The sequence below is a fragment of the Pseudorca crassidens genome, chromosome 9 (assembly GCF_039906515.1).
Source record: "Pseudorca crassidens isolate mPseCra1 chromosome 9, mPseCra1.hap1, whole genome shotgun sequence".
NCBI classification, from domain to species: Eukaryota; Metazoa; Chordata; class Mammalia; order Artiodactyla; family Delphinidae; genus Pseudorca; species Pseudorca crassidens.
This window is the reverse complement of record NC_090304.1, coordinates 56,764,267-56,780,572: the sequence shown is the minus strand read 5'-3', so window position 1 is coordinate 56,780,572 and position 16,306 is coordinate 56,764,267. Positions and strand designations below refer to the sequence as shown.

Genomic DNA, 16,306 nt, shown 5'->3' with positions numbered 1-16,306 from the left:
TGTAAGGCCAGGCACTATCAAACTCTCAGAGGAAAACATAGGCAGAACACTCGGACATAAATCACAGCAAGATCCTTTTTGACCACCTCCTAGAGAAATAGAAATAAAAACAAAAATAAACAAATGGGACTTAATGATACTTAAAAACTTTTGCACAGCAAAGGAAACCATAAACAAGACGAAAAGACAACCCACAGAATGGGAGAAATTATTTGCAGATGAAGCACCTGACAAAGGATTAATCTCCAAAATTTACAAGCAGCTTATGCGGCTCAACATCAAAAAAATAAACAACCCAATCCAAAAATGGGCAGAAGACCTAAATAGACATTTCTCTAAAGACAGATTGCCAACAAACACATGAAAGAATGCTCAACATCACTAATCATTAGAGAAATGCAAATCAAAACTACAATGAGGTAACACCTCACACCAGTCAGAATGGCCATCATCAAAAACTCTAGAAACAATAAATGCTGGAGAGGGTGTGGAGAAAAGGGAACCCTCTTGCACTGTTGGTGGGAATGTAAACTGATACAGCCACTATGGAGAACAGTATGGAGGTTCCTTAAAAAACTAAAAACAGAACTGCCATACGACCCAGCAATCCCAATACTGGGTATACACCCTGAGAAAACCATAATTCAAAAAGATTCATGTACCACAATGTTCATTGCAGCTCTGTTTACAATAGCCAGGACATGGAAGCAACCTAAGTGTCCATCGACAGATGAATGGATAAAGAAGATGTGGCACATATATACAATGGAACATTACTCAGCCATAAAAAGAAACGAAATTGAGTTATTTGTAGTGAGGTTGGTGGTCCTAGAGTCTGTCATACAGAGTGAAGTAAGTCAGAAAGAGAAAAACAAATCCTGTATGCTAACACATATATATGGAATCTAAAAAAAAAAGAAAAAAATGGTCATGAAGAACCTAGGGGCAAGACAGGAATAAAGACGCAGACCTACTAGAGAATGGACTTAAGGACACGGGGAGGGGGAAGGGTAAACTGGGACGAAGTGAGAGAGTGGCATGGACATATATACACTACCAAATGTAAAATAGATAGCTAGTGGGAAGCAGCCACATAGCATAGGGAGATCAGCTTGGTGCTTTGTGATCACTTAGAGGGGTGGGATAGGGAGGGTGGGAGGGATGGAGACACAAGAGGGAAGAGATACGGGAACATATGTATATGTATAACTGGTTCACTTTGTTATAAAGCAGAAAGTAACACACCATTGTAAAGCAATTATACTCCAATAAAGATGTTAAAAAAAAAATACTCTGGTTAAGGCTTTCCTTCTCTGTGAAGACTTCCCTAGGTTACCCAGTCTCCTTGAGCCTTCCTTTATTCTAGATTTCTATAGTATTTAAAGAATTAGTAAAACTGATTGCATTGATCTATTTTTTGTAGTCTCTGTATAAGTTTTGCTTTCTCACATGAGGTTCTTTTTCAGGATGGTGAATGTTTTATAACCACCACAGTATATGCCACTCATTGCTCATCCCTCTAATGTGACTTCTATTCAGACAACTAATCGTTCCCTCTCATCATACCACTGACGCTCTGTAATAATTGTTATGTTATTAAGCCCAGCAGACTTTTTTTTTTTAAAGAAGTCTGTCTTTTACTTCACCTCTCAGCCTTATTCATCACTATTTGTGACTTTGTTATTCTTAACACTTCCTCCTTCTTTGGCTTTTGTGACAGCATTCTCCCAGTTTTCTTCCCTTCTCAGTGGGTTATTCTTTCTCAGTCTCCTATACAGGTTCATCCTCTTCTACTAAGCCACTAGATGTTGGAATTCCTCAAGCCTCCATCCTAGGTCTTCTTTTCTCTCCCCAAATGATTTCATCAGTACCCACAGCTTACTGTATATTTTCACACAATCAGAAATTTATGTTTCGAATCCAGACTTTTCCTCTGAGCTCTGGACTCATCTTATTGCTATTTACATATTGTAAAACCATCTCACACTTAACATACCCAAAACTGAACCCATGATTTCACTTCTTTTCCCCTTCTTCCACCACATTTGATTTTCTTTGAATATTCTATGCTCATCTAATTGTGCAAGCCAGATTCCTGAGTCATCTTTGAAATCTTCCTCTCTCTCACTTCCCATACTGAAGCTATTACTAAGTTCTGTCATTTTTATACTTCTAAATAAATCTCGAATCCATCTACTTCTCTTTATTTCCACATTTGCGTTTCTGCATTAACATACCATTATCTCTTGCCCAGACTACTTCAGTAGCCTCCTGCCTGGTCTTCCTGTATCCATTCTTTCTTCCTCTGAGTCCGTTCTCCCCATTTCAGCATGAGCTTTTAGAAAATGTAAATCTGATCATGTTCTCTCCCTTCTAAAAACCGTTCAGTGGCCTCCCATTACTCTTAGAATAAAAATCAAGATCCTTTATTTGGCCTACAAGCCCCAGTGTAGTCTGGCTGCTCCCGTCTCGTGTCTTCAGATAGGCAGGACTTTCCCTCATCACAGGATCTTTGCACATAGTCTTCCCTCAATCTAGAACAGTCTTTTTCACCTAATTTTACTTACTCTTCGGATCTCTTCTCAGTAATCATTTGCCCAGAGAAACCTTCCTTGATCCTCCAGACTGAGTCAGAGACCTGTTAGACAGTACAGTGGTACCATGTTGAATTTCAGACCCAGAACTACTAACTTTTAATCCATCATAATCCTTAACACAGTTGTAATTTTACAGTTATTTGCATGACTGTTTAATTAGTGACTCTTTTCTCTATGCCAAAGGACTTGAGGACCTTTTTTTCACTTATCAGTGTATCCTAGTGCCTAGCATAATGCCTGGGACATAGCAGGCACGTGATATCTATTTGGTGATGTGTAGGTGGGTGGATGAATGGATGGATGAATCAAGCCCAACACAGTTTTAGACCCATAGTGGAGAAGTCGTGAGAAAGTGACGTGATTTACTAAGGAATTTCCTGGGAAGCTAAAGAGCAGCTTTTACTCAAAATTTTTTGAGTGATGGCAACGTGGCATATAGGAAAGTCCAGGAGCTTTAGAATCAGGCACTCTTGGTTTCAGGTCTCAGGTCTTTGTGTTATAAACTATGTGATCTTAGATAAACCACCTAATTTCTTTGAGTCTTATTTTCCCATCTGTAAAAATAAGATGATAATATTTTCCAGGATCATGGGGATTGAATTAACCCATAGTTAATAATATATGAAAAGTACACAGCCTACTGTTAGAGGTGGTAGGTAGTCAATAAGTGTGAAGTCCCCTTTCGTTCTAAATTTTGATAAAATCTTTATTGTGTTACAGCCCAGTAACGTTAAAATGTGTGTGTGTTGCGGTGGGGGATGCCACATCATAACGTGTCATTACATAAGATTCCTTAAAAGGCAGTTCTCTCGTAGACTGCAGTCACAGATAGTACCTTTAGAAGTACCGGGAGGCCTTCATTATGACGAGTCTATCTTTTTTTTTAATTTATTTTATTTATTTATTTATTTTTGGCTGTGTTGGGTCTTCGTTGCTGCACGCGGGCTTCCTCTAGTTGCAGCGAGCGGGGGCTACTCTTTGTTGCAGTGCACGGGCTTCTCATTGCAGTGGCTTCTCTTGTTGCAGAGCATGGGCTCTAGGCACACAGGCTTCAGTCGTTGCGGCACACGGGCTCAGTAGTTGTGGCACGTGTGCTCAGTAGTTGTGGCTCACGGGCTCTAGAGCACAGGCTCAGTAGTTGTGGTGCACGGACTTAGTTGCTCTGTGGCATGTGGGATCTTCCCAGCCCAGGGCTCGAACCTGTGTCCCCTGCATTGGCAGGCGGATTCTTAACCACTGCTCCACCAGGGAAGTCCCAAGTCTCTCTAATAATGTGGTCTCACAGCCTGAAACCTGAAGGCATTATAATAAACTTTAGTGTACTTTTGTAATTTATGCAGTGCTATAGCTTATAGCTTCTCAGAGCTAAATTATTAAAATATAATTTGCTTAAACTATATACAACACTGATTCATAAGCAACCTAGATTTCTTTTCAACCAACCTATATTAATATAAAGTGTCTGCTTCCATCCCTACTTTTTTTTTTCCAGTGGTGAATGAACAGGCTTTGGGTCAGCTAACTAAATTCTGTGTTTCTTTTAGTAGGGGTGCAATAACGGGTTATGAGTAGGGTTGCAAGAGTTTCTGCAAAGGGTGCAATTCAATCTAAAAAAATTAAAACAGGTGTGTTTCACAGTTACCTTCTTTAGAAAATCAAGAGAGAAGTATAGGGGAATGTGTAACCTGTGCTTGTAACATTTGGCCAGAGGTAATGAATAGTAATATGGAATATTTTTACAGGTATAGTTTCTTTTTCTTTCTTTCTTTCCCTCACCCCCTCCAAAAAACAATAATATTAATAATGGTATGCAGCATGTAATAGTGAAAAGTACACTGGACTAAGAAGTTACTAGTGCCGGGTTTGAAAGCCACCTCTCTTACTAGTTATTTTTATGGCCTTAGGCAAGTTTCTCCAATCTCTGAGCCTCAATTTCTCCCTCCATAAAACCAGAGAATTGGATTAAATGACCTACAATGTACTAACCAGCTCTAAAATTCTCTGATCTCAGGTAGCCTAAGTCTTTGCTCATTTGGATATATAAGAATAACTTGTAAATTATCAAACATATTTGATCATTTGAAGGGGACAGATCATGGGCCTAAATAAAATGAATCTAAGCAAACATGCAAAATACTATATGCCCCTGAATTTGGGTCCTGCATAAGTCCTCCAAAGGCAGGTGGCAAATATTCATTTAGGGTATTGGCTTCACAGAGAAGCCATGTGTGATTATGAAAAGTGACTGCCCAACAGTCCCTGATAGGATGCCAAGATCACCGGGTAATGTTCTAATTTTTTTAATTTTATCAGTATTACTTAGTAAATCATAAAAATTAAAGCATTAGTGGGCACTCAGTAAAGTACATATTGCGAAGTCAACTTGGAAGGGAGAGTACTCAACCAAGGGGTATCTAATGAATTTCCCTGAGCTTGGGGCTAATTAACCGACCTGCATCAAAATAACTTGACCCTCAAACCAACAGAAATAGTGATGAAGGGAATTTCCAATTTTGCCCATATCTAGGACTAATGACTATCCTGGGAATTTATGTCGAAGTAGAAAGTATGCATTTCAGTCCATCTAAAATGCTCCCAGACTAGCCATTTTACTATCCAAAGGCCATTTTCATTCCTTGCTACATGTAGCCCATCTGCATCTTCACACTGTCGCATCTGGAAGGCTCTCTTTCCTAGCTGCACCTCATTGTTTTTAGGGGCCAGATACTATCTGTATCAGCAGTTAGAGCAAAAGCTCATAGAGGCTTAAACCACAAATTTATTTCCTGTGATTTGTGAAACAGTCTTCTTCCTTTGATAATAGTACATAATATTACTCCATTGTTGGTAGCACCTGTGAGAAACTGAATAGGGAGGTGTTCGGTTTCTGTTTTTCATCAATATTTAAAAATAGGTAGCAGAAGATGGGACATTAAACTTTTTTCCCCTCTCTTTGAAGTTAGCATAGAAGAGGTTATATATTAAATATTAAAGGCCTTGTTCCTATCTAGCCTGTTCATTTTTTAATTCAAGGGCTGAGTTTTCTTTTCAGTACACTATTGGAATCAAAGAGTAGGAGTCAAAAGGGAGTGTCATAAATAGAGACCAGGGCTGTTCAGCTTAAATACCAACACACACTATTTCTAGACAGCATGCTGCTGTAGCTGTGTGACTTGAGCAAAATCAAAACTCATACACAGTGGAGGAAGATGTGCCAGACAGCATTCTGGCCTAGAAGATGTGCCCAAAGTGGAATAAGTCTTAAGACTAAAGAAGTTAGTGAAGGGTGTAGTAAAAATATTTCTAGCTTAAAAATATATATATATATATATATATATATATTTAATTTGTAGCCTTCATTGAGAACTGTGTAGGAGAGTGAGAGGACAGCAGAACTAAAGTCCTTCTATTTATTTCAAGTCTCCCAAAGATGCACAGGAACACAGTGGAGATTTTAAGTGAAATTTGGTCAGCTTTGAATTAAGAGGACATTTCCCTGTGCAGCCTGTGGGTTCTCACTTCCTCATCAAGGGCAGGATTGCTCAGCCCCTGGCTCTTTAAGCTAGCTTTAGACTCCTGTAAACCACAGACCTGCCAGCCCATCTTGGCAAACTAATCACCTGCTAATGATCTGGGCAACTTGCTTGTTTTCAACCTTTTGCACTCTAACTGCCTTACCACCCGTCACTTGGCAAACACAACCAAGTTTTTCTCATTACTTCTTAAGAAATTTGTGTGAGTCGCTCCACATTTTGTACTTTGTTCACCCCTATGTCATGATTTGTATTATATCTGTATGTGCCTTTTACCTCCCCTAGAGCCCTGGAGAAACAGGCAGTTCTGTAGTAATTAGCCCAGTACTTACCAGGTGGAGACACAGATAGAAGAATCCTATCTGGAATCTCAGCCTTAACTAAGAAGTGTGGAAATTGAGGGGATTGTTATAGTGATCTTTAGGGAATGCAGTATTTTTTTATATCATATCAGAAGAAAGTGCCACTCTGTGTCTACTGATGTAAATGTCATTATTTATATTTGAGGAATACTTTACTATACTATAGGTTCTCAGAAAGTGTGCAGAACCTCTAGGTAGGTTGGAAGATCTCATTATAAAAGGAAAGCAGGACCTAAACAGATCTGATATTGTTGAAGGGAAACCTAAAGTAACAGAAAAGAGAAGAAGACTATATGTAGGAAGAGAGGAGAAGAAGGCCTTTGTGGGCCTTTCTTCACCAAGAGATAAATCTATCCTTCATAAAAAAGAAATAGTAACCTGTAGTCATGGAACATTGATGAGGCATTAAGTGGAATGCCTTACTTAAAAGGTACACAGCTCCTAGGAGGGGAAGCAACTTTACTCTCCATGTCAAGAAAACATACAGGAAATTCTCCTGCCTGAGAGTGTGAATTTTCAGACCATCCAGACAAAGAAAGGACATAGATGAGGATGTCTTCCTTCTGCATGTCACAAAATTAGTAGTGATGTGGGACTTGATCTTCTAAACTTTTTATTCAACTAAAATAGACTATTTGGTAAGTTCTTTCCTACTGATAAGTTCCTTTCCCAGAGTACAGAGGAAGGAAATAGGGGAACTGCTATTCTGACCTGAATTCTAATTAACAATGAGAAATTGGTTGGGAAAGTGGAAGTGGAAGAGCCCAAATAGGTGGGGGGAAAAGCTACCTGGTAAATTGTTTTATTATACATAAATGGTTGCTGCTCCGCCCTCGGGAGGTGGGGGCAGGGGTATTTACTTCCCTGCCCCATTGACATGAGCTTCGTGACTTGCATGTGGCTTACATTGGCCAACAATTGGGAGCAAACATGACCTACATACATTACTTCTGGACAAATGCTTTTACTACATTCTCATCGTGCTCTTTTTTCCCATCGGCCACAAGATCAGCAATACCTCAGAAAGAAGCCTTTTTTATCGTTTCAAGCCAGGATGGACATGCAGCATAAGTTTTAAAAATCCAATTCATTGATGTAAAGCAGTATTTCTCAATCGGGTTATTTTGTTCCCCCTTACCCCCACCCAGGAGACATTCAGCAATGTCTGGAGACTTTTTTGGTTGTCTTAACTAGGGGAGTATAACTGTTGGGAGATAGAGGGAAATCAAATATTAATACAAAGGAGGTTTATAATCAAAGATAAATATGAGTCTTACACTCCTCTGAAAATAGCATTAAAAAAACCTACGGTCCAAAGTTGACATAATTTAGACCTGCAAAAAATGCTAAGATCCAAAAAGGGTTTTTGCTTGTTTTAGCTGTGTTAGCAGCAGGACCAAGCAAGAAATGGGTCTCTTGTTTGATGCATCAAGGTTGCCTCACTTCCTCATCGCTGGCCACCAGCCTCTGCTGGACTTCCTACTTCTTATTCTTCCGTAATAGCTGATTCCTCAGCATTTTGTTTGCTTTTGAGGCAGTGGACTTTTTTAGTTCTGGCTCTTAAAGCTTTGCAGGTACTTGCAGTACCGGAATCAATCTCTGTACACCTTTGTACCTTGGAGTTTCCCTTACTTCAAAAACGTTGAAATGATAGATTTTGAATATACCTGTCCTTTCTGACAGAGCTACACAAGGATGGAATGCTATATTTCAGGGGTCTTGGTTCCCTTAAATATTTTTGTTAAATATTTGTTAAGTTTATTAATATTAATATAGTACATTAAATGTTAGTAAACAGTTAGTGTAATTATATTAAATATTTGCTTAAATATTTTCAAGCAAAGGCCAGAGAGCCACTTGGCTGTCTGTTCTCTTCTAACCCTGATTGCCTGTAACTCCAAATTTAAAACTCTGGATTGACGTTAAGAACAAATTTTTCATCACGTGTCTCTTAGCTCGTAGCATATTTTAGCCATGTCTAAAAGCAGTATACTAGTAAATAATGATACCTGTCCTTCTGTGGCCATAAAAACTCCCTTGATCTTCTCCTTTCTCTGAGAAAAGAAGGGGTAACTGCAGGGTCCTGATTGGAGTCCAGCTCTATTAATTGTATAGCCTATGAGAATTTGCTCTTCACATTAGTAAAGCTCTCTTGTTTACCTAGCCAAAGCTGTGTGTTTCATTACCTACTATCCTGTCTGAGTCACCAAATCCACATTCTAAAATACTTGCCTGTTCATTTTAGGTCTTCAGGTTCATAGAAGAATTACTAAAATGTAGTCAACCAGCAGTGGTAGTGTGAAAAAGCCATGTTTGTACACTTACTCCTCACAAGCTTATTGAGTGGTAGGAGATTCTATAAAAGTAGAAACCATTAGTAAATTTCCATTTGCTCTCACTTTGATTCAGCTGATGGATGAAAATCATGTCTCGTGTTTTCTCTTTAATGATAGTACTGAGGATTATGTAGCATTTGGCACACATTCTTAAATTACTACATTCTTTATTTTAATTATTTATAAACTAGACATCAGTCAAAAATTCTGAAATCAGGAAACAGGAGAATGGCTTAATAGTATAGTAAGGCAGAGTTTAAGAAAAGAGTTCATAATATAACATGACGTTTAAAGCTTAAGTGTTTTGTGTGTTATTAAATGTGTTTTATGGGTTCCTAATTTTTCATTTGTAAAATAAATCTTTTCTGAGTTTTGTGCCTTCAGATTCTTGGCCCTAAAAATGTCTGCCTGGTCCCCCTTTGTTCCCCCCACCCCAAAAAAAGAATTGCTGAGTCACAAAATAATATAGACAGCAAATAAACATTCTCAAAAAGTAAATATTACTAGTAAGTGAAGAGATACAAATTAAAACATCAAGCTACCATTTTCCCCTATTAAAAAATTTTTGTTGTTTTATTATGAAAGTGTAACACACCTCTATTGCAGAAAATAAGAAAATACAAATAACATCCTGTGCGTTGATCTTATTATTTTTTTTTTTTTTGCATCTCTGATGATTTTGTTAGAACTAGTTCCTAGAACTCCTGTTGCTGAGTCGAAGCATATTGCATTTTTAAGGCTTTGATTATCTTTTGCCAAGTTGCTCACCAGAAAGGTTGTATCAGATGTACGAGAGTATTGGTCTATGCATTCTCTAATCCATATTGTTTATGTTGTTTATCTTCACCATTTTGATAACTCCGAAGTGGTATCTCTTTGTTTTAATTTGATTAATGATCAGAACATATTTTACATGTCCTAACGTACTTCAAATTAAAGAAAAACTTCAATGCCACATTATTTATAAGAGAAAAGACAGACACGCTGTCACACACACACACCTCCCTAAATGTTCAACAAAAGGAAAGAAGTTAAATAAACTATTAAATAAACTATGATACTTCTAAACAATAAACTGTGAAGCTGTTAAAACATTAAGTATGCAAAGTATTTTTACTGACATAGGAAAAATATTTATTGAATAATATTAGCTAAGACAATTAGAATGGTAAATTTTATATGTAATTTGATCTCTGCTATACTCTTGAAGTATATAAGAAGAAAAACCTGAAAGAAAATACGCCAACATGTAATTGCTTCTGCATGCTAATAGGTGTTTTTTAATATTTCATAATTTTTAATACTTCCCACATTTTTATAATTAACATTTGTCTCACATTTGTGCAGAAAACACATTTTTGTTAAGTATACTGCATAAATGGTGCCAGAGGGGAAACTGTCCACCTGCATTTTGTATTCTAAAGGTAATATTAAACATTTGGTATTAAAACAGGGAACATGAACAGGTAACATAAATAAGATTCTGGTAAGCAGTTAAATAGCCAGTTGTCAAAATGTTAAATGTTCCACTTGCTTCAGAAGCTGACAGTTGTTGGAATGCTCTGAAAACGGAATGTTGTTTATGAGTTTTTTCCTTTTTAGGTTGCTGCTGTTGATCTTCTGGTTCCTGGAGTTGGAGAACTCTTTGGGGGAAGCCTCAGAGAAGAACGGTACCATTTCTTAGAGCAGCGATTGGCCAGGTATTGGTGAGACGTAGAAGAAACAGAATTCAGAAATTGGGGTTGGGGCACTCAAAGGCAGTCATGGCAAACTAACAGAGAATAGCGCATGGGCCGTAGCTCCTGACAGACTTGGATCTCAGATTCTGTGTGACCTTGAGCAAGTTGTTACTTAACCTCTCTGAGCTTCTCTTTCTGAAAGACTAGAACTATTATATGAAACACAATGATTTTTTGCCACTATTTGTATCTATCTCTCCCTATGGAAATAGCTTTTTTTAAAGTTAATGATAGGGCTTCCCTGGTGGCACAGTGGTTGAGAGTACGCCTGCCAATGCAGGGGACACGGTGTTCGTGCCCTGGTCCGGGAAGATCCCACATGCCGCAGAGCAGCTGGGCACGTGAGCCGTGGCCGGTGAGCCTGCGTGGCCGGAGCCTGTGCTCTGCAACGGGAGAGGCCACAACAGTGAGAGGCCCGCGTACCGCAAAAAAAAAAAAAAAAAAAAAAAAAAAGTTAATGATAGAGGGGTTTCCCTGGTGGTGCAGTGGTTAAGAATCCGCCTGCCGATGCAGGGGACACAGCTTTGAGCCCTGGTCCGGGAAGATCCCACATGCCACAGAGCAGCTAAGCCCATGTGACACAACTACTGAGCCTGTGCTCTAGAGCCCGTGTGCCACAACTCCTGAAGCCCACGCACCTAAAGCCCATGTTCCTCAACAAGAGAAGCCACCACAAAGAGAAGCCCGCACACCACAACAAAGAGTAGCCCTTGCTTGCCGCAACTAGAGAAAGCCCATGTGCAGCAACGAAGACCCAACGCAGCCAAAAATAAATTAATTAATTAAATAAATTTTTTTAAAAAAGTTAATGATAGAAAAGGAAAATTTTCCCCCTTAAAGTTTGTTCTTCACTTTGTGTGTGTGTGTGTTTAACTCTAAATTATGATTGGCAGACTCCTACAGGGCATAAGGACAGGCTCTGAACCAGGGAAAGGGTAAAGATGGAGGGAGAAAGAAACTAAAAATATCCACTAAGCTAGCATTTAGAATAAGCAGTTTTCCCTTCCTCAGGTTTTCTACTATGTAAGCATCTTGATTTAGGTATTTGAATAACTTTATTTTAACTCACTGTTTGAGACCTGGGAAATGTATCCATAAACACCAGAAAATGTTTTGGATATGAGGAGGAGGGAATCATGTTTCTAATCGAACCACCACTCCTGTATATGCATGGTCAGCCAACAACCCACAATGACTTCCTAAACTAACCAAGGTTATAAAGCTCTGTTTTCCATGGTTTCCACTTTTACTGTGCCAGACTATTTTAAAAAATGACTTTCCCATGTTGAAGGCTTAATCTTTCTCTCCAGATAATACTAAGTTTCACAGTAACCTGGGAAAGTCATGATTGTTTGACATATTTATTAAATTAGCCATTTGTTAAGACCTTCTTTTCCTAATGGAGAAATGCTTAAAAAGTTGTTGATTTTCCAAGATCCGAACCTATGAATCTGTTGAGTAACTTGGTTTTGTAATCCCAATCATTTGAATGGCTCTGTTTGGTTAGCGTCCAGAAGAAAGGGGATAAATATGTTCTGGGAGGACTCTTTTATCACATAGACTACTAACTCCTTAGTATTACTATAGTGTTAAAAAGTCCTGGAAAAATCGTGGAATTGAAGTGATGGTAAAACTCCTTAGATGGAAAGAATTTGAAGATTTTCTGGTTTTTTTTAAAGCACAATAAAAATCACACATGGCAAGGAACTTCATCTGTTGAAAGATTAATTGGTCTGTTTTCTTTGCTTGCTTCCTTCCTTCAGGAAACCTTTCCTCATAACATTAAATGTTTACCTAATATCTGATAATATCCAAATTTGTCTTTCCTAATGAAGTGGATATATGTGTTTACCTGTCTCAGGGATCTATCTGTGACTTCTGTTCATGTTTTTCATATTTTTGTATATTTGAATTTTTCATAATCTTGATCACTTTGAGGTACACAGTGGTCCCAAACACTTGTAAGGGCTGAAACTAAATTTCATGAGTACTAAGAGCTTTAAGTTTTATTAACATTTCTCAAATTGGCAAAAACCAATTTGCAGCCATGTTATGAAGGCAGCCTCAGAATCTGTATTATTGTTTTAATATTGTGGAAAGAAAATTGTGTCTCTACATCACTTGTCTGTGTGTGCCTTTCAACAACCCTATATAGTAGTAATAGTACTTTTCTTATGTCACAGGATGATAAATTTATCTCAAATGAAGCCCTTCTTTTGGGCTCTGGACCATACTTTCCTTCTATAGCATTTATTATTTGATAATACCTTGGACTATTGGTTTTCTTACTATTGGTTATCCTACCTTTCTTACCACCTAATAAAGGCTCGGCTTCTTAACTGCATTGCATGTTATTTAAGAGCACAGGTTTTGGTGTGTACTTGTTTATAAAGAGCACTGTGCACACAACCCAGAATAAATGTTTGGTGATTAGTATATTTATCTTATTGCCATTCTCCGAAATAATTTTGTTGTTTTCCTTTTACAGGTCAGGACTGACAGGAGCCTACCAATGGTGAGAATGTGACCCCTGATGACTCTTATTCTAGCTGTGGGTCTGAGTGTGAAATAGTTTTCACTTGTATTTCCAGGGTGCTATAGAAGAGTGTTAAAACAATGAACAGGTTCTCAGATTATTTACTCCCTTTGAGTCTTTGAAAAGTAGTAATAATAATGTCTGTCATTTATTTATTACCTATTGTGTGCCAGATAACTGTGTTAAAATTTTGATGTATATTGTCTCCTGTAATCATCACAACACCCTGTTAGTAAGGTACTATTCTTATTCTCTTTTTATTATCCCTCCAGGCCCGAGGCCTAGAGATGTTAACTAACTTAAGCAGGAGCACACAGTTAGAAGCATAGAGCTGGGACTTTGTTCCTAACCATTATGCTTCATTTTCTCTATGTGTGAAATTAGGAGCTTGAGCTAAGTGGTCCCTGAGGTCTCCACCAACTGTAGAAATCTAAGCTGCTTAGGGAAGATCATCTGTCTGCATTCCTAAGTTGTTCTGGTGTTCTTTATGCAGACCCTTTCTTCAAGTACTTTACAGTATGTACAAATTATTTATTTATATTTGTGTAATAAGACTCTTTCAGGATCTTAGTATAATAATATCAACAAAATTATTAATTCTTTTGCTGTTCTCAGGAGAAGGAAAGGTTAAATTACACACTTGCCTTTTCGTAATGAAGGAGCTGATTTCAGAGATGCCAAAAAGCCTAAAATTGGGTTCAAGTAATGGCCCTAGATTGCTTCATTATTTATCAGTAATGAACTTTGGCATATTTAATCTCTCTTGAGTCTTGGTTTTCTTGGCCATAAAATGGAATGATAATATCTACTTCACAGGGTTATTGTTAGGATGAAAGGAAACAATACAGGTTAAGTATCTACACAGAGTAGAAGCTTAGTTAAGTTTCCGTCCCCCTTTCCTTCTTTTGTTCTGAGTCTTGCTACTAGGTAGATGAGCCTGATTGTCAAGCTTATGCATTTTACCTCAGTTTCTTTCTGTCTACAAGGTAATATTCATAGTGTATAAAAACTAGTTATATATAAATCTTAATTATTGGTTTAGACCTTTTCTGGTCTTTATTAATCATTTCAATACTACTCTTTCCCAACTAAAGTTTTCAAACTCCTAACATCTCCAAATATAAATATTTATTATTTTGTTAATAAAAGAGACAGCAGGCTCAAAATGGAGTCACTTGTACTAAGCTCACATCACCAAACTGAGACTTAATACCTAACTTAATTATAGTTTTGACATCTCCCAGGAGTGGAATCTTGAACCAGGGAATCTAAAATTACCTGGTCAACACTGGTGAGGTAATCTGCCTGATAGACCCCTGCCATCTCCTAAAGGAAGGCGACCTTGCCTGAAACCACCCACTCTTTGCTAGTAATTTCCTTGTCCTACCCTCTTTTGCCTATAATCATTCTGTAGAGCTCTTCGGAGCTCTTTTCTATTGCTAGATGGGATACTGCCTGATTCATGAATCACTGAATAAAGCCAATTAAGATCTTAAAAATTTACTCACTTGAATTTTATTTTTTTAACAGTTGGGATCTGCTTCCTTTTATATGATAATCATAGCATTTTAAGGCAGAAAGGACCTTAAAAATCTCCAAGTCTGTGATCTCTCCTAGTGTTCTACCAAACTGTGAATAGCCACCCCAGGTGTCTAAGAATTTTCTCACTTCCTGTTTCTACATGCCACATGCAAATAATCTGTAACTAGTTCCATAATTTTTGTACCATCTCTTCTATAATCTGGCTACCCTAGAATCAATATAACAACAATCAAATAAAGATTCTTTTGAAAACTTGTTTTTAGAAGTAGATTTTTCCATCTGTCAAAGCAAAGGCAAGAAAAATGCTAAAGACAGACTCCCTCTTCTGAATTCAGTTTCCAGGCATTTATGCCAGTGTTTTGACATCGATGTATGAGAAATTTAAAGCCAGCTAAAGCTAGATACTGGCCTTCTAGCAGCCGACTCAGATCCTGCAGGTGTTTGTGGCAGGTGGTTTGACATGCCCTTCATCTCATTTTCTCACTAAATCAAAGTGTATTCTGCCCCCATGCCTTATGAACTTAAAGTTAATTCAGCTACCAAACATTTCAATTACTCAAGACTGTGTTCCTTCCATTATTCCTGATAGTTCTTAAATACTAACTCCTGTCTTATTGATCGCTCACTTGGTTGTAACTCACCTAGTTGCAATTTGTGTTTTATTTTAGAAAGAGAAGTACTTAATCTTAATTGCCTAAAATACCAATACATGTAGTCATTGTTATTAATAGTGGGGAAAAAGGTTATAGTGTTTATCCTTGAGGAGCCGTATGACTACCAGCTGTGGTGCTTAAGTTTTATGCTGTATTTTTGTATATTTTACAAATCATTCAAGAAACTATAAACTTATTTTAATCAATATTGTATAATTCAAGAATTCCCACCATTAAATGACAATAAAAATAGTTATGGAGTCTTCCTCCTTCTCTTCCGTTCCTAAAACAACTTTATCCCAGGCTGGTGTATTGGAATCCGGGTTTGAATCATGAACATACCATTTTCTAGCATGTAGTCTTATGTGGGAATAGAATGTGCAAGGATGGGCTTCAGAGGCTGTGTAGCCTTTCAGAAAAATGACTCTGGACATCTTCTACTAGGCTTAAAGCAGAGAAGTCAAAGTTTTTCTTCACTCCAGTGCTCAAGAGTATATTTTTATGCCTTCAAACAATAAATCATCATATAGTGAGCATCTATTCCCAGACAGTCACTGGAGATAAAGGTTGGCTAAGAAGCAGTTCCTGACCTTGATGTAGCTTACAGTCTAGTCTAGTAGGGGGTCTCTTTTTGTAATACATCAGGCAAAACTCTTCACCCTTCTCTGTGTATTGAACAATATAATTTTGGTAAGGAAAAACAAGAACATTATCATAGATATACCAAGACATAGAAGAGGAATATATTTAAAGAAAAATAAGTTATGAGAAATTTTCCTGTAGCCTCATGAGACAAGTTTTCTGTATATAAGCATCTAACAAACTTTAAAGAATAAGGATCAAGTGACCAAAGCCCATGAATGCATGACAGGATATGCTGCTGTTTGCCTGGGTAATCTTGGACAGATCACTTTAACTTCTCTGTAAAAAGACTGGTCTACCGCAGTGATGTGACGATAACAAATGATTGCAAAAAACTTTTGAAACATAAAATTCTGTCATAACATC

General features: G+C 37.7%; 1 protein-coding gene across 6 annotated transcripts in view; it reads left to right on the top strand.

The window, feature by feature from the left end:
• NARS2 (asparaginyl-tRNA synthetase 2, mitochondrial) overlaps positions 1-16,306 on the top strand; it is a 148,170-nt gene that overhangs the window by 118,660 nt on the left and 13,204 nt on the right. For 5 of the 6 annotated variants that reach the window (XR_010946214.1, XR_010946213.1, XM_067750492.1 and 2 more), the window contains 2 exons: positions 10,431-10,528; positions 13,056-13,082. Coding sequence is in view for 4 of the 6 variants with exons in the window: in XM_067750492.1 (XP_067606593.1) it covers positions 10,431-10,528; positions 13,056-13,082 (125 nt within the window). In the remaining 2 variants the exon portion in view is untranslated. Of the gene's footprint in view, positions 1-10,430; positions 10,529-13,055; positions 13,083-13,487; positions 13,620-16,306 lie in introns of those variants that run through there. The other variant, XM_067750491.1, reaches the window with a different exon arrangement.